General features: G+C 43.2%; 1 protein-coding gene across 1 annotated transcript in view; it reads right to left on the reverse strand.

Moving 5' to 3' along the window:
• Window positions 1-23,293, reverse strand: part of whrna (whirlin a) — a gene marked incomplete at both ends in the record, with an annotated part of 211,719 nt that overhangs the window by 105,452 nt on the left and 82,974 nt on the right. The window contains 2 exons of the mRNA XM_080419964.1: window positions 7,222-7,347; window positions 11,072-11,290. Coding sequence (XP_080276090.1) covers window positions 7,222-7,347; window positions 11,072-11,290 — 345 coding nt within the window. The remainder of the gene's footprint in view (window positions 1-7,221; window positions 7,348-11,071; window positions 11,291-23,293) is intronic.

Consider the following 23,293-nt stretch of genomic DNA (forward strand, 5'->3'; position numbering starts at 1 on the left):
GTGCATACAAACACCACAGAGCCATCACACAACAAGGAATCTCATGAAGACACGCACTCCACGGGGGTACCAATGAGGGGTGTGCAGATGGTTCTGTCATTTCCAACAGCTACAGGGTTTGATGTGCCACAAACGTCTCTTTTGAGATAATTGCATCACTGGTGGCTGTTTTAAAATAGTAACTTAATTGTCCATATAGCTAAATAAATAGAAGATAATGTGTGCATGTTTTGCTGTTAAAAGCAGCATGCACGCACACGTACGTACACACGCACACACCCCCACACACACGTACGTACACACGCACACACACACACCCCCACACACACACACACACCCCCCCCCCCCCACACACACACACACACACACACACACACACACACACACACACACACACACACACACACACACACACACACACACACACACACACACACACACACACACACACACACACACACACACACACACACACACAGATTGAGGGAGCCAAGGTGTGCCTCCTGAGCCCTGGCAGAGATTTGGAGCTCTAACTGAGTGCAACTTTCTTGTTTGATTGCATGTCGTGTGCACCTGTGCCCCTAATACCCTTGTAGTCTCTGCCCTAGTAAATAGAGTTTGTGGTATACGCGTTAGGCCGCATACTGTTTTGGTAGTCCTCATTATATATGTACCTGTTTGTTTTACCTGCCAGCACCTGCTGCTGTACTCAGTAAAACTCTTTGAACCTGCATCCCACCTGTGTGTTCTGATATTGGCTGCCACTTGCCTGACACAAAGCAACATAAAACTGAGATAGAAGGCTGAGATAAATCTGGGGGACTCCATAACAGATGCCGTTACTTATTCCAAAAGGAAAATATTAAATGCTAGTCATTAGTACTAAGTACGAAAAAACACAAAACGTGGGTATAGCTGCATTCCAAAAATTAAAAATGCAAGACTTTGACTCGGAAGCACATCCTTTTATTTATGCTGTATGAGGCTATGGCCAGAGCCTTAGCCCTAGAATGGCTGTGATATTATATACATATCATGTATTCCAAATACAGAGCCATAAATCGGTCCTAGAGCAACGCGCCTGTCAATTGTGTGCCCCATACGTTTGTGCCTCCCAAACATAGACTGTTCCCAAAGGAAGTTTTCACATGTTCAGTCCAGCGGTCATTTCGGGTACGGCCCCGTCGAGGGCAGAGAATGATGTCCGTGTGCACCTCGTGGAAAGGTGGAGATATTTTACTAAACACACGTTTTCTGCCAGTACTTTCAAATGGATATGAAACCAGAGGACAATATATGACTCCAAGTCTTAGGAATTCATTATTGGGTGAGTATACACACGCAGCGCGCGATCGTTTCATGCCGCCGAGATCAGTCTGCTAACCGGGCGGGGATAGGACCGATCTATGGCTGTGTATTTGGAATACATGAAATGTATGTAAGACAAGTAAGACGCGCGAACGCTGGAAGCGAACGCAGCTCGAAAATATTGTGTATTTACGGACTTGTAATCCGTGTTATTTCACTGTGATGGGGAGAGAACATTGACTGTGTGTGTGTGTGTGTGTGTGTGTGTGTGTGTGTGTGTGTGTGTGTGTGTGTGTGTGTGTGTGTGTGTGTGTGTGTGTGTGTGTGTGTGTGTGTTTTGCAGGCTGTGTCTAAATTCCTGCACTCTGGCGCCCTCTGGCCCTCTACTAGGCAGTGCATGCACACAGACAGACACACACACACACACACACAGACAGACACACACACACACACACACACACACACACAACCCAAGCACGGTTACATAGTAAGCTCCACTTGGTCGGAGCCGCCATTCTAGGGCTACCAGAGCCTATGCTCTGATGAAGACTCTGGCCGAAACGCGACTTTGAACCAAAACGTATCTATTGTTTGTGTCCTCTGTCTCCTCATGTGGTTTGATAACTTCACTTTCTGGGCCAGAGGTTGTGTCCACATGGATGTAATCGGCAGGTTCAGTGGTTTCAGCATCTGGTATTATTCTGTGGCTGCCTCCATGGTCTCTCTGATCTTTATGTCCTCATCCTGAAACTCCTGCTGGTGCAACGCCTCCTCTCTGGCCCTTCCCTATTCTTCTTCCAACTCTGCCTTTTTGTTCCCCTGCAGTGTTTTCATTATATCCGTAAAGCCAGTAAGCTAGATATTCTATAGGGTCATGAGGTTGTAGTACTTTCGGCCATCCCGGCAACTCCTTCAGCGAGACATGTCCCAAGATGCCTTTTAAAAACTCTTTATTTTCTTCTTCTTTTTTTGTTTTTCTGTCTTTGCGTCTGAACATGTTATCTCTCTCCCTCTCTCCCTCTCCCTCTCTCTCTCCCAAACATGTTTTGTGAATATTGTATTTGGGTTTTTCATGGCTACAAAACATACAGACACACACACAATAACAACACAAATTACAATTACAGACATCCCAACAGGTTATCAGAAAATAAATTAAATGTGTAATGATGTGTGCCTTTCTTCCTATTGGTGTGTGTGTGTGTGTGTGTGTGTGTGCGCGCTGCGCGCGCGCGCGTGCGCGCGTGCGTGCGTGCGTGCGTGCGTGCGTGCGTGCGTGCGTGCGTGCGTGCGTGCGTGCGTGCGTGCGTGCGTGCGTGCGTGCGTGCGTGCGTGCGTGCGTGCGTGCGTGCGTGCGTGCGTGCGTGCGTGCGTGCGTGCGTGCGTGCGTGCGTGCGTGCGTGCGTGCGCGTGTGTGTGTGTGTGTGTGAGCCACACAGGTGAGGCCAGGTGTCCACTACGGAAGGACATACAGACTGACTTCCATTAGACCAACCTCCATGTCAAAATAATTATGTCCTTGGGACGTATTCATATTTAAACCATAAAAAGATGGTTTCAAATTCAATCAAATTTTCTAACATTAAAGACAATTTCATAAATTTTCATTGGTACATCAGACATACAGTAGCTTTATATTGGTGATATCAAAACATTAGAATAGTCACTCATAACATAGTTTTTTACTGTAATAATTCAAAGCGAATTGCACAGATGCATTAAACCACATCTAATTTGGCTACAGGACCCCCTGGCAACCCCCCAAAGGACCTCTCTTTGAAAACCACTGCACTAAAGTACCCAGTAAAACCCCTCAGTGTTTAAATGAACCATTCGTACACTCGTTGAGTCACATGAACACTCAGGATTTTACACTGTGTTGGAAGCCTGCTGCCTATCAAGCGCACCACTGCCTTCCATTTGTTTAAAGCCACCTGAATGACAATATTCCACATCAAACAGCCGGCTTGCCAGGTATAAAAAATGAACAGAGTGGAGAGGGAGAAGAAGGGTTGCGGAGAAAAGCAATTTTTAGCTCTGAAGAAGCTGAAAGTTTTTCTCCCGCCCCGAAAATCCATCGGCCTAATAATGCACATGGCGGCACCCCACCGGAACCAGCACAGAGAAGGGAACACGTGAGGAGAAAGCAATGAGACAGAGTTATTGTGGCTGCAGAATAAGGCCCAAAAACGGAATAAAACTGAGTGGAGAAAAAAAAGAGAAATAAGCAAATCATCATCATTTCTCTTTCCATAAGGTAATTCAGCCGTCTATTTTGACAGCGTTGCCACTGAAGCGGTCAGCCATCTGGAAGAGTGATTCTGAAAGAACTGAATTTCAAGGACCCCCAGTTTGATATGCATTCGGCCATGGACCCCCATTTGATTCACTTTTTTTTGTTAATCTCCGGGACCCCAATCTACACTGTAAAATCTCAACTCTGAGAGTGTACAAATGGAACCAAATGGACCCGTAAGGGTCCATTTGGTTCCATCTGTGCACTCTCAGATCCGTAACTCCTCAAGGACCCCTGGGGGTCCCCGGACCTCATTCTGAGAACCACTGGTGTAGAAGAGTGTTCGTCTGTGTGATCTGTGTGTGTGTGTGTGTGTGTCTGTGTCTGTGTCTGTCTGTGTGTGTGTGTGTGTGTGTGTCTGTGTCTGTGTCTGTGTGTGTGTGTGTGTGTGTGTGTGAGAGAGAGACGTACGTACCCCAAATGCTTGTGCCTCCTTGTGTCTGTCAGTTCAAACCCCTATACAAATCAGACACCCAATATCTTGTGCAGACTGCCAGTAGGCCAAGGAAGTCAATTCCCCAAATAATCTGCCTTGTCTGACTGACGTAATCAATATGATGTCACAGATCCACAGGGAAACCCCGTCACCTCTGCTCTTTATACTCTTTTCTATAAGGACGCCTCTCAGCAAGCATGCATCGACCAAACAAATCCAGTGAGCCCTCGGTGTGTAAACTTTATTAGGCTACATATCTTTACACTCCCACAAGTTCAATTATGCCCCTGGATGTTGGATTTTACCGTGCAGTTACTAATAGCATCCAGGATCACGATCCTGGGCTGATTTTGTGTGTGTGTGTGTGTGTGTGTGTGTGTGTGTGTGTGTGTGTGTGTGTGTGTGTGTGTGTGTGTGTGTGTGTGTGTGTGTGTGTGTGTGTGTGTGTGTGTGTGTGTGCGCCTGTTCAGGCCCACTAATAAGCCACCACGGCACTTAACCCATTCAATCCGGGAACGCATCTCTGTCATTTTAGATTTCTTTGGCCATTGAAAAAATAGCAGATCTACAAGCTCATAGCGCGGCACCGAGTGCCGCGCTACAAGCTTGTAGATCTGCTATTTTTGAAAAATCGTGAAAATTTGTGCAGATCTTTGAATATATAAAGGAACATTTGTAAAATATTTAGTTCCAGGGACCCCCAGAAGCAAAGATTTGAGTTACAAACGTAAAAAATATATATACATTCAAAGATTTGCACAAATGTTCACGATTTCTCAAAAAAATAGCAGATCTACAAGCTCGTAGCGCGGCATTCGGTGCCGCGCTACGAGCTTGTAGATCTGCTATTTTTCAACAGCCAAAGAAAATCTTAAAACGACAGAGATGCGTTACCCGGATCGAGCGGGTTAAACCGCCAGATCTCTTAACGGGCGGGCGAGCGATGAAGAGCTTACACGGAGCATAAGTCCGTCAGCATATGGCCTCGCAGCCTCCGCTGGCTGGGTACTTGTCCGTGTCATTATGACAGGCACATTAAATGCCCCATATCACAAGAAGTGCCGGCGTTTTTTCCCACTATAGATGTTGGAATGCCGGGGGTTCTTCTTCTTCAGCCCTCTCTCTGTATGGGTCCAGCACAGCTTATACTGTACTGTCTCGCATCGCTTCAGTGGATAGAGGGAGGCTTCATTATTATGTTAACCCATTAGGACTGGGAACGCATCTTTGTAAAAGCATTTTCTTTGGGCTATTCAAAAATAGCAGATCTACAAGCTCATAGTGCGGCTCCGAATGCCGCGCTATGAGCTTGTAGATCTGCTATTTTTTCAAAATCATGAAAGTTTGAATCTTTGAATATATATTTTGAAAGCCAACATTTTTAACTAAAATCTTTGCTTCTGGGGATTCAACAAATGTCTTCTAAATTCTTCTAAAACGTATGTTGCTACTGTATACATGTATAATATCAGTGGTTCTCAAACTTTTTCATGTCAAGGACCCCCAAAATGATATGTATTTGGCCGCGGACCCCCATCTCAAAATATGTTGTTCCAGGGACCCCCCAGAAGCACAGATCGATTAAAAATGTTCGCTTCAAAACATCAAAGATGTGCACACATTTTCACGATTTATTTTCAAAAAATAGCAGATCTACAAGCTCATAGCGCGGCACTCAGTACCGCACTATGAGCTTGTATATCTGCTATTTTTTAATAGCCAAAGAAATCTAAAAATGACAGAGATGCATTCCCGGTCTAAATGGGTTAAGGTTAGAGAGGTTTGGTTTTCCATCGGACCCCCCACTGCTTGAATAGCTCTGCACTGCATTCAAGAGAAATCATATTACACCCACAGTAAAGCACGGCGAAAACAGCAGATCTATACGAGCTCACAACGCGCAACGATGCAACACTTTGGTAAGCGATGCCGTCGTACAATGGAGTACAAATTAAAGCTGCAATCTGTAAAATATTTTTACAAACGAACAGACAAAAAGAAACGGTATTTTAATCATTCTGTATGTACTGTAACATCACAACATGAGGTTGGAGGTGATCTCCCTGCTCTTTACTGAGGAGTGTAGACCCTGGTAGACCCTGGTGTCAGAGGTATAGGACCACTACTGGTTGACAGGACATATTGCTTGAAAGATGAAAACAGAGGATCCGGGCACTCAGTGTAAAAAGGAGGAAACAGCCTTTATGAACAAACGCCTTGAGGCTGTTTTTTATCTGATGCTTCAATCCCATCTGATCCAAGGGCACCTTTGAAATGTCTTAACTATGTTTATACTCGCTGGTTAAAATTACAGGAGTTTTTACTCTATGGTGTTTGTGATATGAAATGTAAGCTTACCATAATCACAGTAAACATTATCATGTCATATTCAAGGGCTTTTTTTGGTTTTACTAAACTCCAGTCATTTTCAGTTCAGCACAGCTGAGGTGTGCGTGTCACTGTCCAGCTGACGCTCGTTGACACTCGTTAATGTAACTTGCATCAAGCAATTATGTTGTATTTCTGCAGATTCTGAACAGTTATTTCTTATAATGAAGATGTATTTGTTTCCCTGGCACAAAAGGGGGAAATAATAAACCAAATAAACACCAAAAACCAAATAAACAAATATTGGTATCAGTATCGGATATCGGCTAAATTATTATTTTACAACTTTTGTATCAAGAATTTCCATATCGGTGCATCCCTTACTCAAATGTTTTGTCAATTCCATTTTGGTCATTTCTTTACTTTTAGATAACTATAATAACCCTGCAGTAAACTCCTTTAAAGGTCTGACCCCTCTTCAACCTCCCACTGGATGACGACAGGGATGTGAAATGTCAGACTCTGCCTCTCGCTGAACCATTGTATAACAGCATTAATTAATAAATATAAAAGTCATAAGAAATATGAGGGCAGAAGATGAGGAGACGATAAAACATGGTTACAGTGACCATATTACTGGAATAAATGTCACATATTTCACGTGTTATGTCAGAGAGCGATAGAGCGAGAGACAGACAGATAAAAATAGAGAGAAATAAAGTGTACGAAAGACCCGCACGCGCGCACACGCACACACACACACACACACACACACACACACACACACACACACACACACACACACACACACACACACACACAGAGAGAGAGAGAGAGAGTTAGGTGTGGTTACCTTGAGTCCTCCACACTCCGCAGCGGAACCTCGGTCCACTCCGGTGATGTAAATGCCCAGAGCGTACTCCATCCCACCACGGATCATCAGACCCAGAGAACGACCATCGTCCAACACCAGGTTGACCTGAGAATGACAGAGAGAGAGAGCGGAGGAGGGAGAGAGAGCAAGAACAGAGAGACATCCGGGGAGGTTGATAAAGGGCAAGAAAGTAATGAAGCAAGAAGTGTGGCCTAAAATATATATCGTCGCTGTCAGGCAGAAACCTTGTATCGCCAAATTTCAACTTTTTATGTTTTTTTTTTACATTTAATGCCCTACTTCATCATACTAGAGTGTCAAGCAAAAGTAGCGAGCTTGTAAGCTGGCTATTTATGTCTGAAAAATGTCTTTCCATTTCCGGAAAAGTAACGGTTTTGGACGTACGAGGTTTCGACGCGACAGCGACGAATACATCCCAGATGTGTAGTCTTTGAAGCAGATGTCTTTGCTGGCTAAATTAAAAATTCAAGTCCCTGCTGGATCCGTGGTGTCGGTTTTTATGAACGAAATGAGGATATAAAACTTGACGCGTGTCAGAAATGATTATGCCTGGTCTCACACGGTCTTGAACGCTAACCGTACGGTGTTAGGAACTGGTGTTAGTAATGAGGAGGTTGATCTGAATGGAGTTCTGAGGAATAATGGAGTTCATGCCTCTGCCATAACTAATGTATCAATCAGTGCCGTAGACTGGCGGTGTCTGATGATGTTATATTTCTATAGATGTATGATAGGCTCACTGTATGGTATAATGCCTGTCATGATCAGCCAATCATTTTGGCTCGTAAAAGCATAAGTGATTGGGGAATCATGAATGAATGAAGCATGACTCATGCTTTGAAATCCCACATCAAAAATTTCGCAATGGCGTCAGATAATTTCAAACATTTTCAAGGAAGTTATTTTGTTTCAGGAGTAATGTGTGCTTTCTGTATGAGCTCTTGTATGTGTCTATTTTGAATACATGCGGCATGTGTATGAATACATTAGAACAGTGGTTCTCAAACTTTTTCATGTCAAGGACCCCCAAATTGACACTTATTAGCCCGCGGACCCCCATTTGAAAAGATATGCCAGGGACCCCCAATAAGAGTAGATTTTTTACGGCTCTGTAGCAGTGGCTCTCAACCATTTTGATTTCAAGGACCCCCAGTTTGACATGCATTAGGCTAGGGACCCCCATTTAATGGCATTTCTATCTCTTGGACCCCAATTTATATTGTAAAATCTATGTTAATGTAACTCAGAGTGTACACATAGAACCAAATGGTCCCGTTAGGGTCCATTTGTACACTCTCAGAGTTACAGACCCATAAGGGTCCATTTGGTTCCTAATCTATCATTTAGCTGGGGACCCCCTGGAACTCCCTCAAGGACCCCTGGGGGTCCCGGGACCCCACTTTGAGAACCAATGCATTAGCACAGTGGACAGACATCCACATAAACTGCTCCACTCCAGGGTGTCCAAGCTAGTACAGTAGCAATATATCGCAATCCATTTCTGACCAGGAGAACATTCCTAACATTATTCTAGAGACTCATAGCAATACACTTTACACAACACTCAAACTGCCAAACAAACAATTTATATAACCTCACAAGCCCGACTAGACCCTGCTGTGATTAATTCCCAAGACCTTTTCTAGTATGCAAACCAAACATTCTTCACTGCCTAATTAAAGGATCATACCATTGGTTTGGCATGTTTAGTCCATTGACTATGACTCACCATATACTTGACAACTGTGCTGCCAACCCATTTTCCAAAGCATAAACATGGTTTGTTTGGTATGAAAATAGACTTGCAGAGAGTTACTGACAGTTATGTTATCGTTGCACTTAATGCAAATTAGTGTAAAGAGCAGTCCACACACCAAGCGCTGTACGCAGTACGCTGAGTGTTACTGTGGGTTGTTGCCAACACAATTGATGAGACTTTTTGTAATTAAAGCCCCTGCGCTTTATTGACCACACACACCTACACATCAAAGTCTATATAAGATACGTGTAGCACAGCCTTAGGTCTGCAGCTTGCTAAAAAAGTCCTTTATAGCAAGCAGCTGTTTTTCATTATAGCTTTGCTCCTTTGAGCCACCAAGGGCACAATTAGACAATTTGAAAACACCTGCCATTCAATTAATCCTGGCACTGCTCCTTTGCGTCACTCTGCCCACAGCAGTCTTAATTGGGTGAGAGTGCACGAAAATGCAAGTAAATTTGGGAAAAGTGAAAAATCTGCTTCCTCGTTCTCTTTATATGGCAATAATCTTTTTTTTGTTGTTTGTTGTTGAGTTTTTTCAAGTTTAGATCGATTGGTCAACCCACTGAGAGGAAAAAGGGATGAGGAAAGACAGACAGCAGGGCAAAAGGACAGAGGTTTCCTCTTTTTATAGTAGGATTAGTCCATACAGTATGTGCGCTCCCAATATGCAGACTTTAGGAGCACAAACACGACAACTTTCTTTGCACACTTATAGCAGAGGAGCGCGGCTCATTTCATCCTCCAGGCTGTGTCTGACGACCCTGTCATTCACGAATCGATACCACAACCATGAGAAGTCTGTGCTACGTTGTTTCAGCTATTTGGTATTAACGCGGATGACAATGATGACACGACGTTCAAGCACAGCAACGGTTGATGGGTTTGAACGTTGCGGGTGTCAATAAATGCTCTGTGTGAGCAAGCAAAATGGACATAACATCAAAAGCACTCCTCAGCTCATAAAGCTGTGTGTGTGTGTGTGTGTGTATGTGTGTGTGTGTGTGTGTGTGTGTGTGTGTGTGTGTGTGTGTGTGTGTGTGTGTGTGTGTGTGTGTGTGTGTGTGTGTGTGTGTGTGTGTGTGTGTGTGTGCAGTCCCGAAGCTTTGTTCCTCTCTTCATATGCCAATGGTCAATGGTTTATTTTAGGATAACAAATAAATTAGGGACGGCATGATCAATGTCGTTAAAGCATGTATTGATTTGAAAAGTGTAGCTGAAAATATTCCCTGGAGACAAGATGGATTTATTAACAAAATTCTAAGTGGTTAATGTTGAGATTGTAATTGACAGACAGCAGTGGACAGAGACAAGGGAATATGAGGCCTGCAGCCTGCTGATATCTATCTCCAGAGTGACACACCATCACACAAAACAGGCTCCAAATGAAGATAAGACGAGTAATCTTGATCCCTATCTCTAGTGCCATGACACTCTCAGCAGGAGGCCTCTTACGGAAGCTAAATTACACTCAGATGCCTTCAGGGGCACTTCTGAGGAAGTCATACACAGGAAATTGTTAATTTAGCGTGTCAAATTGTACCCTGCTTTCGCATATGTTTGATATCAAGCCTAATTATAGTCATAATTAGTTTACTCTGTTTCCTTATGTGTGTGTATGTTATAGATGGGGTTCCAGGGGGTCCCCAGCACAGTTTGTTAATATAGCATCAAAAGCTGTTTAACCATTTTAACCCTATATACATAGGCTATTTGACAATCTAACAACAACGCTTTTTAACTGCACATTCCGTTCAAAGTGGGTTAAAAAAATGAACTGTAGTAGAACTGTTCAAAATTAAGGACGTTGAGGTAAGAAAAGCAAGCGCTCCTCTTCCCCAACACTCCACTGAATGTGGAGTGGTGTTGTTGTGAATGGGTATGGTGCACCAGCTTAATATGTTGGTGTGTAACTCTGTATTTTAGTTCTGCAAAAAAAAAAAAAAAAAAAAAATCGGTTCATTCATAAAAAAAACACTGTTTCAACGTGTGTTGTTTACGCAGTAGCATGTAGGTCACATGTTTAGCATGTCCCTCTCTCCTGCCCACCTTCTTTTCGTCGCCTTCCTGCAGAAGTTGCATGTTGCTGCGCCGCTGGCTGTCCGTCCGCCTGAGCGTGGCGCTCCGGTGCTCGGGGAGGTCAGGGGGCGGGGACACACTGCGTCCCTGGGGGTCCACCCAGGTGTACACGTGGTTGGTGACATAGCCGCCCGGTATACGACCAACAGAACGCACCGAGAGGTTGAGCTTTTTACTGCCTTTCAGCACCTGAAGGGAGGAGAGGAGAGGAGAGGAGAAGTTGTTAATTCCATGCATGATCTTAACACGGCTTCCAAGTCGATATCTGCCAGAACGTCCACACATACATGATTCAGAACTTCAAAGACATTCAGACTATGATCTATAATCCAATCTTTTTTAAATCTCTTGGTTTTACCGAGATAAACACACATGCCCACGGACACACACGCAGACACACGCACACACGCAGACACACGCACACGCACACACACACACACACACACACACACACACACACACACACACACACAATACTGCGTACTACCGGTGGAATCGGAGAGAGCACACTAATAGGTAGAACATTTATTTATGTTTTAAAGGGAATAAGAGACGTAAGCAATTTGCACATCTGTGGTGCAAACCACTCCTGGCTGTACCTGTTTTTGGCCTAGTAGACAGTAGAACGTACTAATATTTGCCCAAATAGATGTTCAACTATGACCCAACTTTGAAGGTTTTGTTTCACCAGGCATTTCAGACTTTCATGGTCTGTTTCAAAACATTATGCACACAGCAGCATGTGCTGTGATGTGTCTACTTAGACAGACAGACAGACAGACAGACAGACAGACAGGTTAGCATACAGCCACTCTGTAAAATAAGCATAGTCAGCATGGCATATCTTAATGAGATTTATTGATATTATCGCCCCATATATTGAAAAACATGCCAGACCACCATGGCATGGCATTTAAATATTTGGATCATTAGCTGGTTGAGCCTCCAGCACACTCCTTGGATGTACATACTTTGTCAGCCCGCCTTGACATTTCCACATGATTAGAACCACAATAAATTTCACATATAAACACTAATCATTACAGCTGAAACATGAGGAAGGACAACATGGATATGTCCTCACACAATTCAAGTCTTCCTAACTATCGTAATTCACCTCCTTCACTTTCCAATAAATCTGTGCACAAGCAGTAATGACTACTGCTGTTGAATTGCCTGTTAAAATGCAAATGGAGTAGGCTGGATCAACTTCATTTTTTGTCTCAGAGCATTTGGATTATATAGAGGACATACTTGAGCACATGTGGCAACCAAATCCTTTTCTTTTCACAAAGCTGATTCTTAATTCTCCTTGGAGAGGTATTACTCCAATTTAGATGATCACAGATTATCATGAGTGTGCAGACTGCAGGCCCTTCACTCTCTCTCTCTGAAACCTACTGATATTAGAGGACATGGGCCTCCGTCTATCCTCGCATATCTTTTCATAAGGACAAACCCATACAATACAAAATGAGAGAGAGAATAAGATAGAAAGAGGAAGAGAGAGTGAAAGAGAGAAAAAGAGAAGAAAGAGGCAGAGAGACAGAGAGACAGACAGACAGACAGAGTGAGGAATCAAACACCTGTCATAGGCTACATACATAAAATACAAAAACAAACAATGAATACAGCTTTGTGGCTGTATGCCTCTGCCAACTAGTTGCCATTTACATCGTTGGGATGGAACATAATACCTCCAGGCACGGCTGTCAAACGGCAGAGGCATAGAAAGCACCGCTGTACTTGAATTCTTCTCCCACTTCAAGCAAATTTTTGATGGACTTCTAGTGAGTTTAATTTTGCATCCTCATCATCATCATCATTATCATCCTCATCAACATATCTCAGATTTCACCCCATAAAACGCAATATTTTCACACGGAAACCACGGACCCTCTCTCTGTTTTATGGGGTGATGTAATTTGTGCAGGTTGGCGTCTCTCTCTCTCTCTCTCTCTCTCTCTCTCTCTCAGCCGCTTTGCCAGCCAAGCCACCACTCTGATTTATGGTTCCCAACAGGCTCTCTCATGGTGCGTGCTGGGCCGAGAAATTTGACCGTACATTTATGGGAAATGGACGAAGCAGTGAGCAGTGTTTGGATGAAACGGGAAGCGAAAAAAAAAAGAGAGTTAGGGGAACACAACGCACAGTGGTGTAAAGTAACTAAGTACATTTACTCAAGGTAATTTTACTTTACTGGAGTATTTCCAGTTTTCAGTACTTTTACTCCACTACTGTATCTCAAGGGGCAAATGTTGTTCTTTTACTCCACTACAATTATTTGAAAACTACTAGTTACTTTGCAGATATCAATTATTACATTATAAAACATACATTAACCACTTTAGCCTTATTTTATACCTAGGCTATTTTCAAACATTTTAGTACTTTTACTTTTGGTACTTTAAGCACATTTTGATACCAATACTTTTGTACTTTTACTCAAGTACATTTTTAATTCCGGACTTCTACTTGTAACAGAGTACTTCTACATTGCAGTATTGATACTTTTACTTAAGTAAAACATTTGAGTACTTTTTCCACCACTGACGACGCATGCAAGGACTCAGGAGAGGAGCAGGCGGGGGGGAAGCAGAGCTAATGCGTCATTTGTAGGCTACTCCGTCGTATGGCGGTGTTGCACGCTGAAAATAGGCAATGTATGAGCCTACGAGGCTTCGCGGTGCGATGCGTTGCGACACGTTTCCCAAATGAGCTCACGCTTCACGACGCGACGCACCGTGAGCTCATGAATGGTCTATTTCCGGCGCGCGACATCGTCGTATGACGAACTATGAATCAGGCTTAGCCCGTTAAAACCGGTCTGTGTAACCACTTTAACCATTATTTTATACTTTGGCAATTTTTTAAAAAATCTTGAAAATGTGTGCAAATCATTGAACATTTATAACTAAAATCTTTGTTTCTGGGGATTCTACAAATGTCAAAATCTAGTTTTCTGAAATGTTTTGCTTTTTTGTATGTTGCTATAATATCAGCGGTTCTCAAACTTTTTTCATGTCAAGGGCCCCCAAACGTATTTGGCCGCGGACCCCCATCTCAAAATATTTTGTTCCAGGGACCCCCAAAAGCAAAGATTTGAGTAAAATGTTATATAAAAATATACAATATATTCAAAGATTTGCACACGAAAAATAGCAGATCTACAAGCTCATAGCGCTATGAGCTTGTTTATCTGCTATTTTTGAATAGGCAAAGAAATCTTAAAATGACACAGATGCGTTCCCGGTCTTAATGGGTTAACGGATGTACTGCATGCTGCTGGCAGTGTGGGTTTCTGCAGAGCGCTCAACTGGTTTCCCCATGTTGCTGTGTGGGGCTAAAGCCGCCTCGTCTGTGGGAGGTGGGGGGGGAGTGCTGATTGTGACACTGCGCTGATGAAGCGAGGCCTGCTCGCCAGGCGGAACAAACAGTACTGGAAAAAAATAATGGGAAATATAACAGAGTATAATGGGAAATGGCAAAGGCAGGTAAACTGCTTCTGGAATGAGGCCTCAGACAAAACAATGTGCTCGTTGTGAGAAGCTGGGTGATCCATTGTGCACGCAACGCCGGGCTCCACGAGCCGTCCGACTTCATTTAGGGGGCCCAGGCTCGATGTAGGTGTAACGTACTAGCTATTGCATTAGGGAAGTGAAAGATTAAGCATCCACCAGTACCAGTGGTGAGTTCTTTAACTAATAGCACCACAGCGACATCATACACACAAAACATGACCCCCCCCTCCCCCCCACCCCCGTAACATTTATGTTCTTCCTGACATTCAAAATTCTACCACTGAACTAAGACGGAAAACCTGCTTGGCGAGGGAGCTTTTGCGCCTTTAGTTTCAGGGCAATACCACTTGTCAACCAGCAGTTGTCCTACCGGACCACAAGGTCTACATTTCTTGGTACAAAAGCAGGGAGACCTCCTCCAACCATGCACTGAAGATATGCTAGTTACATATTAGTATTAACGTATCAATGTCCACTCTACTCTACTCGCTTTGGAAGAACACAATTAGCTGCTATGAACGTTCCGAGCAGGTTGGGCTTATGAGAAAAGGGTCCACCAGGGCATACTGGTAATTTGTGGTTAAAGCCTATTTGCTTCTCGGGCTTGAAAACACTCACTAATTGTTTCCACTAATTGGCCACACTTGATAGGTTGTTTGCACGGATGAATCGTTTCTCACACACCGACAAACCACAACACACCTGCAGGCTGATGCACACATATACAGTTCATACTGTATACAAATACACACTCATTTGCACAGACACACTCAGGAGGTAGAGCGCGGCCGCCTTGGAATTGGAAGGTTCCCGGTTCGACCCCCAGCTGGCTCCTCCTGGCTGCGCTCCTCCTGGCTCCTTGAGCAAGACACTTAAAGGGATAATTCACCCAAACAATTCGATTAGTCACTCCATGGAGACTTGAATTCATGGATGTTTTTTTTTGTTTTTGTCGCATTCCTAAGCCAATAATTTGATGACCAGCGGACCAGTATGCAGCAGTTCCGGCAGGAGACACAAAGGAGACTCTTTGTGTCTCCTACGAGAACCGCTGCCGGTCATCAAATTATTTACTTAGGAATGTGACAAAAACTAAAAAATATCCATGAATTCAAGTCTCCACGGGGTGACTAATCGATAGAAAAAGTCATTTTGGGGGTGAACTATCCCTTTAACCGCTAACCGCTCCCGATGAGCAGGTTGGCGCCTTGCGAGGCTGCCTTTGCAAGCGGTTTGTGAATGTGTCTGTGAATGGGTGAATGTGAAATAAATTGTAGAGCGCTTTGAAGGGTCAGACAGGACTAGAAAGGTGCTATATAAATACAGTCCATTTACCATTTACCAGAGCACCTCCCCCACAGTAGAGGCTTTCCACACTGCAAGGCTTTTAATGTTGGCCAACATAACCTTTCTCATTAACTGCAGAGACAACACTATCCACATAAATCCGATAGCGTCCACATTCTGGGCATGTCATCAAACTGGCAGCCATTCTGTGAAAATAGGTGAACATTCAGCAAAAAATAGCTGATCTACAAGCTGTTGTCTATTTTTTGGTGAAGAGATTTGATGAAGAGGGGAAAAAGAAGGGGGCCAAGTATAGACTCCTGATCTTGGTCAACAAAGTATATAGCCTTTGGTTAATGGTATTTTCAAGACCAAAAAGGGTAATATTGTACACTGCTTCAGATAGTCGAACACAACAACACAGCCAATAGAGGGAGTGTCATCATACAAATATTTAGTCTTATCTTGATGAAAATGTTCTCACAAATCCCACATCCAACAGCCCACAAAAAAGCTTAAATCCCCTTAGAAAGACATTTTTGAAATAAAAATAGCTTTGCCTTCAAGCCAAAACAAATCTGGTTGCAGACACTTTTTTGTCTTTGTTGGACTATGGTGATCATATACAATAATATGCATGCCCCAAGATCTTTCCTCACACACATTTCATAGACAGTACAAAGGCTATAAACGGCTTTACATAAGGCAATAAAGGCATATAAAGACATAAAAAGGAATTTAAAGGCATAATAAAATAGAGCAATAAAAAAATACAACAGGCATAAGCTGAATTATTTCATAAAAGGCAGTGGAGAACAAAGTCTTTATCTGGATCTAAAAGTAGTCGGCGTGGGCACAAGTCTCAGATCCTCTGGAAGTTTTCTCCAACTGTGTGAGACATAATAACTAGGCTGCCTCAGCCGTATCTTGTTATAACTCTAGGAAAAGTTAAGCTCGATTCATACTTTCGTTGCGCGACGCCGTCATGCGCCGGAGCATAAATTAGCCTTTTGTAGAGCGGTCCCAGACGACCTGGGACTTACATTTAAAGATGACTTGATTTAAAGATGATCACCAAGAGATTAAAAACTATTCTATAACTCAATGAACAGTGAAGAGATCGGAGAAGAATCAAGAAGGTTTATTTTGTCACTCTCTCATACAGGTACAAGAAGCGAAATGTTGGTTGGCCCAGGGCCGAACTGGGACTAAAATTCGGCCCTGGCATTTTGGCCCAGACCAGCCCACCACAACCGGAAAAGCCCTCTCCACTTAGAGGCCACACAGCCCAAACATTATCGTAACTAATAATTGGGCCGCGCAACCCAGAAATGACCGTAATGTTTTTTTGAAATCATGATTTTTTTTGGCCCACTGGCCCATCGGGCATATGCCCGGTATGCCAAATGGCCAATCCGCCCCTGGGTTGGCCATGTAAAGTATATAGAACATGAGAATGAATTGGTGTTCAGCTGTTTGTGTGTTTGTGTGTTCGTGCGTGCGCGTACTGCGTGCATTTGTTGGACGTACAGTAGAGAATCCGCTCAGCCAGAAGGATTAATGAGTAATTGACAAGGCCGCCAACATAGACTTAATGGACCAGAGTCATCAATCACAGGGATTAGCCAAAGGAAAACATCCACGATTGAGCTCCGGCCCCTGTGCCATCACCACTTATCTACCCATTCCACAATCCATCTTTTACCCTCTCTCTTTAATTAGTGTGCATACCCCTAACCCCCACAGCAAAAATCCTTCATTGTTCTTATAGGGTGGAAAAACGGACCCCGTTGGGATACAAGCGCACATACACACACAAATGTATGCACATATGCACATAACAGACACGCCCATTATTCACTCACAATGTACAAGGGAGCGATTAACAGTTTTGCATGAATGCTGCAGCTTCCTTGTAGTTCTCTCTCTCTCTCTCTCTCTCTCTCTCTCTCTCTCTCTCTCTCTCTCTCTCTCTCTCTCTCTCTCTCTCTCTCTCTCTCTCTCTCTCTCTCTCTCTCTCTCTCTCTCTCTCTCTCTCTCTCTCTCTCTCTAACTCCTTCCTTTCCATTATGGCTCTATACTGTTCATCATCTCTTCCATTCAACATTTACCAGCCTGCCTGAAACCACTCATTAAGACATGGGCTATAATCCCCCCTGGTGACAACAACATAACTCTTTGAATTTTTTAATTCTGCTGCATGCAGACACAGAGGGTATTATTCATAATACATGACAGTTATTTCTATTATTGCGCTAGATAAGCAAAAAAAACAAAACCCATGAAGTTGTACACTCTGAAACTAAATGTTATTAAATAATGATACTAGGACAAACCTACAGTATGCATGGTACATTTGTACTATCAACTTTTCACACTCTCGGAGTCAACGGCACACGGAAAAAGAGACGGAAAAATGCCAAATGCAGCTAAAAGAAGAGTTTCCACGATACATAATGTTCTACATACTGTTTTAAATCACTGATTCATGCACTCATCCCTGCATTGAACTGGTCACATTCAATTATATTTTACATCGGTATGGTAGTGCCTATATGTCAATGGGTCAAAACATACACAGCAAAACCGTGACTGTAAAATGTAATGTACCCTTATAGGTTCATTGTTGTACATTCACACTCAAGAGTTATATTGAACCCTGTGGCTGTGCGTCTGTCCACCACTCCTTTCAACCCCCCCCCCCCATTCCCATTAATCAAACTTGCTTCCCACAGCTCTGCTCTCCTCCTACGTAGGTCATATCTCCTGTATCGAACGCCATATCTCTCGGCGTCTGTTATTTACGAGGCCTTCTACACCCAGGCGTCAACACCCTGCATCTTTCACCGACATTTACTCAGCGAGAAAGAGAGCGAGAGAGAAATGGTCATCTCCGCCATGCTCTTAGATCTGAGCCTGCATCTCTGCATTGGTGCACACGTTAACGCATTAAGACCGGGAACGCATCTGTGTCATTTTAAGATTTCTTTGGCTATTAAAAAAAATTGCAGATATACAAGCTCATAGCGCGGCACCGAGTGCCGCGCTGTGAGCTTGTAGATCTGCTATTTTTGAAAAACCTTGAAAATGTGTGCAAATCTTTGAATATATATATTTTTGGAAAACATCTCATGTTGCTATAATCAGTGGTGCTCAAACATTTTCATGTCAAGGACCCACAAAAGTTTATGTATTTGGCTGTGGACCCCCATCTCAAAATATTTAGTTCCAGGGACCCCCCCCCATAGGCGAAGATTTGAGTTAAAAATGCTTTAAAAAATATATACAGTATATTCAAAGATTTGCACAAACTTTCACGATTAAAAAAATTATAAATAGCAGATCTACAAGCTCATAGCGCGACACTCGGTGCCGTGCTATGAGCTTCTGCTATTTTTGAATAGCCAACGAAATCTTGAAATGAAACACTGTATGCGTTCCCGGTCTTAATGGGTTAAAGTATAAGGTACCTCTATGCACGGAAGTCCATGAATGATAACTATAACAATGACTATAATAATAATGATGTGAGCATCCACACTGTTTAATTCAAGTTATAGTTGGAGCCCCAAAATGGATATTGATGCCCCATCAGTGCTGTATTACGCTTTGTTGCACAAAGCAGAATACCAGCAGGGCGTGGGTTAAAAAAATCCTCAAAGACGAGAGGTCCTTGATCCTATGTTCAAAGTGGAATGGTCTTTGTTCCATCAGCAATGAAGTGCTCTTATTGAAATCTCACTCACTCAGTCACTCACTCGTGTGCATGGCATTTATTGTCTCCGCCAGGCCGAAAGCGTGGCCGAGACTATGTTTTTTTTGCCCCTGTCCGTCCGTCCGTCCGTCCGTCCGTCCGTCCGTCCGTCTGAACGTCACTTTGTCTGTCTTTGTACAGCTAATCTCCGGCACTGTTAGACCAATCGGCGTGACAATGTGCACACACACTCCTGATGCCAGAGCAGAACCTCTCACTTCTCACATTGGGCCAGTTATAGCACCATCAGAACACATCTTTTGATATTACTCCCACAGATTTTGTCCAAACATCATGCAAATCGGTACACATTATCTCTACAGTCATGTGATCAAGATGGAGCTGTCCGATTTTTCATATTCCATCCTGATTGGCTAAGATTGGCTTCCAAAGTTTGCAGGAGTGGTTTTGAACAAAATGCCTCAAATCATGAACACAGTGTCTGGGAAACTTTGCACGCACATTCCCACTAAGCCTAGAAAGAACCTTCATCCCAAACGTTTCAAATCTCATGGTGGCGCTACAACAGCCATTTCATATTTTGGCTTATAACTCTTGAACCGTAGGTCGTACAGTAAACATATTTTTTCCTGGATTACTTGGATCATGACGCAATTTATAGGCCCCGTTTGTGCCAGATTACATTTTCTGCCAGAGTGTGTTTTCCCACAGATTTTGTCCAAAACTCACACAAATCTGTAAACATTATCTCTGGGGTCATGTCATCAAGATTTTTCAGATCCCATTCCGATTGGCTATGACTGCCTTCCAAAGTTTGCGGGCCCTGGGGTGTGCAACCCAGCCTGGCGGAGACCTGTGCTCCGAGGTGCACACTTTTCTAGTTCATGTATGTATTCACATGCACAAATCAATCTACATTCATGTGTGTGTATGTATGCACAGCACACATACTGTAGGTCTACTGTACTGTACCTTTCCACCTCTGCATGAATGACTGCACGCCAGCCACTCAAGTGCTCCGGTGCTCCAGTTTGCAGGGGAAAAGCCCATGACAGTAATGAATTGCCTCCTGCTAGGGGCCGTATAGAAGCTTACTTTGGAATGTACAGCTGCATACTGTAGCAGCGGCCATGTCTGTTTCCATTGTACGTACCGAATCAATTACAAACCACCTTCTGCTCACAAACACACAGACGTAGCTGTATCCACTCAGACCCCGCCACTCACACACACACACACACACACACACACACAAGTGAGCGCCCCCCCCCCCCGAGGGATCACAAAGGCATCTGGAGTATGAAATGGGATGATTTCAACCACTTAAACCCTATATACTTATTTGACCAGGGCCCCCCAGCGGGCCACACTGTACTTGGCTCACTCCTTTTTTCCCTCTACACCAAATCTCTTTGCGGGAAAATAACCAATCCACATGCTGACAACGTATCGCGTTGGGAGCTTGTAGATCGGATATTTTCAGCAAATGTTCACCTATTTTTTGCCGAATGTTCACCTATTATGACGTGCCCAGAATAGGGACGCTAGGATTCACGTGGTTAAGTAATCACGGCTTCTTCTGCCTTCTTTAATAGCAAGGCAGTACAAATTGGAGCTGTGACAGTTTTTGCAGTAAATGTCTGAGGTAGAGGACAGATGATTCTTATCAGTGTTAATGGTGATTAGACTCAAACATCTCATCAAGCAGACAACATGACTTATTTCCTCATTTGAGCACATCAGAAGCGCCATGATGCCAGATGTGTTTATTTTTTTGTACCTTCCATACCAGCCCCTATTATATATTCCACTCGCTGCGTTGACCTTGAAAGACTATCCTCGGATTTTATCGGTTGGTGATCATAGGCTTTCATCAATGGTTGATTGCATTGTCTTCGTCGTGTCATTCACAGACTGATCAGAATGTCCATGCTTTCATGATGCCATTACTTTTCCCTCATCAGTGGTCACACTTGGGATGATGATTGGGGTTGTCGCAGAAGTTGCGGGTCCAATCAAAAATGTAATAGGATCGGAATACAGCCGAAGCGCACCATACTGTAAGTGCACACGCATGTATTGTGCCAATTTAAAATTCCCAGAGAAGGATTCATTCTATTCCTGAAATGGAATTAAAAATCCAAAATTCGATTTAGTCAAGGAGTCGTATCATTTCGTTGTCGTTACACCAAGCTACTCTTGCTTGCAACAAATTGCTCCTGGATTGTCTGGATTAGAGTTTAAGATTTTTGCCCGAACCCGTCGGGACCCGACCCGGCCCGTCGGCACGGGCTGGGCCAGGTCCAATTGGTCACGTATTTGTCGGGCTTTGGGTCGCGCTGGGCAACAAAAATTAATTTCTTTTTTTATCCAAATAAATGCATATATTAATTAATTTGTAGCATATTCTTTTTTTCTAACAGACTGTTGGAAAAGGGTGAATGACTCCTGTTCTTAACGAATTACCAAGATTTTATGAGAAAAAAGGCTGCATGCAGCAATTAAGCTTGTTTAGAAAAATGACGGGCTACGGGCTGGGCTGGGCCCAATGTGTCAATTATGTATCGGGCTTTGGGTCGGGCTGGGCTTGAAGTTCTGTCGGGCTGGGTCAAGCCGGGCTCAAATATTTAGGCCCGATTAAAGCTCTAGTCTGGATTGAAACCTCTGCAACCCGTCAAGCTATACAATCCAAAGCAAATGTAATCTCACTCAGTGTCTTTGCATTTGGCAAATGCAAACCGTAATAGCTCAAATCAAATCAAATAGATTTGAGCTATTACCCCCTGTGTTGCTTAATATACACAAGTACAATACAGAAAGTACATTCATTTACATGAAATAATATTTTATTCCTTATTCCATTTATTTTTGTGGGAAGTATTGTGATTCTTTAACTGATCAGACTGATTATAGATCTTGATCTAACGCAACTGCGCTTTTTAGAAATAACAATATATGTCTTTTACAATCAATCAGTGGGCAAAAGTGTCATTGTTTTAAACTGGTATGCGTTATTGGTAACGTTTGGAGAAATCTGATTAAACTGGGTTGATCGTTTTTCTTTCCAACCATCTTGACAGCACATGCCATAAGCACACTGTCAATAATAATCTTCCGCGTGGCCAGACCTGCGTCTCGTCAAACTCTACATGAGATTAAATTAAACTGTCAATGTGTGACAAGCTAACTCTCAGGTCACATTGGTCTGACGAATGAGGAGGGCCAGCTAAGAGGGCGTAAAAAAAAGATAGCTTCCTTGTTAATCTCTAGGAGTATACTGCTAGGAAATTATTTTTATTACAGTAGCTCTGGAAACCTTGATTTTATGTCCTTGACTGAGATATGGTTGAAGTGCATCCTCCTGATTATGACAGTTTTAGCTTCAGCTTTAGTGTCATGTGGTCAGTCCCATACCCAGACTGGCCAACGGGAGATTCAAGACATTTCCAGATGGGCTGTGTAATCGCTGCTGTGGCCTACAGTCATGGCCAGCAAAAAATGTAGTTTTGAATGAATCCCAGAACTGCAAGTCGTCATATAAGTGAACACGGCAGGCAATAAAATAGTTTATTTTTATTATTATTATTATATTTATTTTTTAACCGATTATACCCTCTAGGCTCTGTAAACTGGACCTAAGTCGGCTCTGCACTTGGTCCACTTTTTTCC

The sequence above is a fragment of the Gymnoscopelus braueri genome (genome assembly GCF_963280865.1).
Source record: "Gymnoscopelus braueri genome assembly, chromosome: 22".
Lineage (NCBI taxonomy): Eukaryota > Metazoa > Chordata > Actinopteri > Myctophiformes > Myctophidae > Gymnoscopelus > Gymnoscopelus braueri.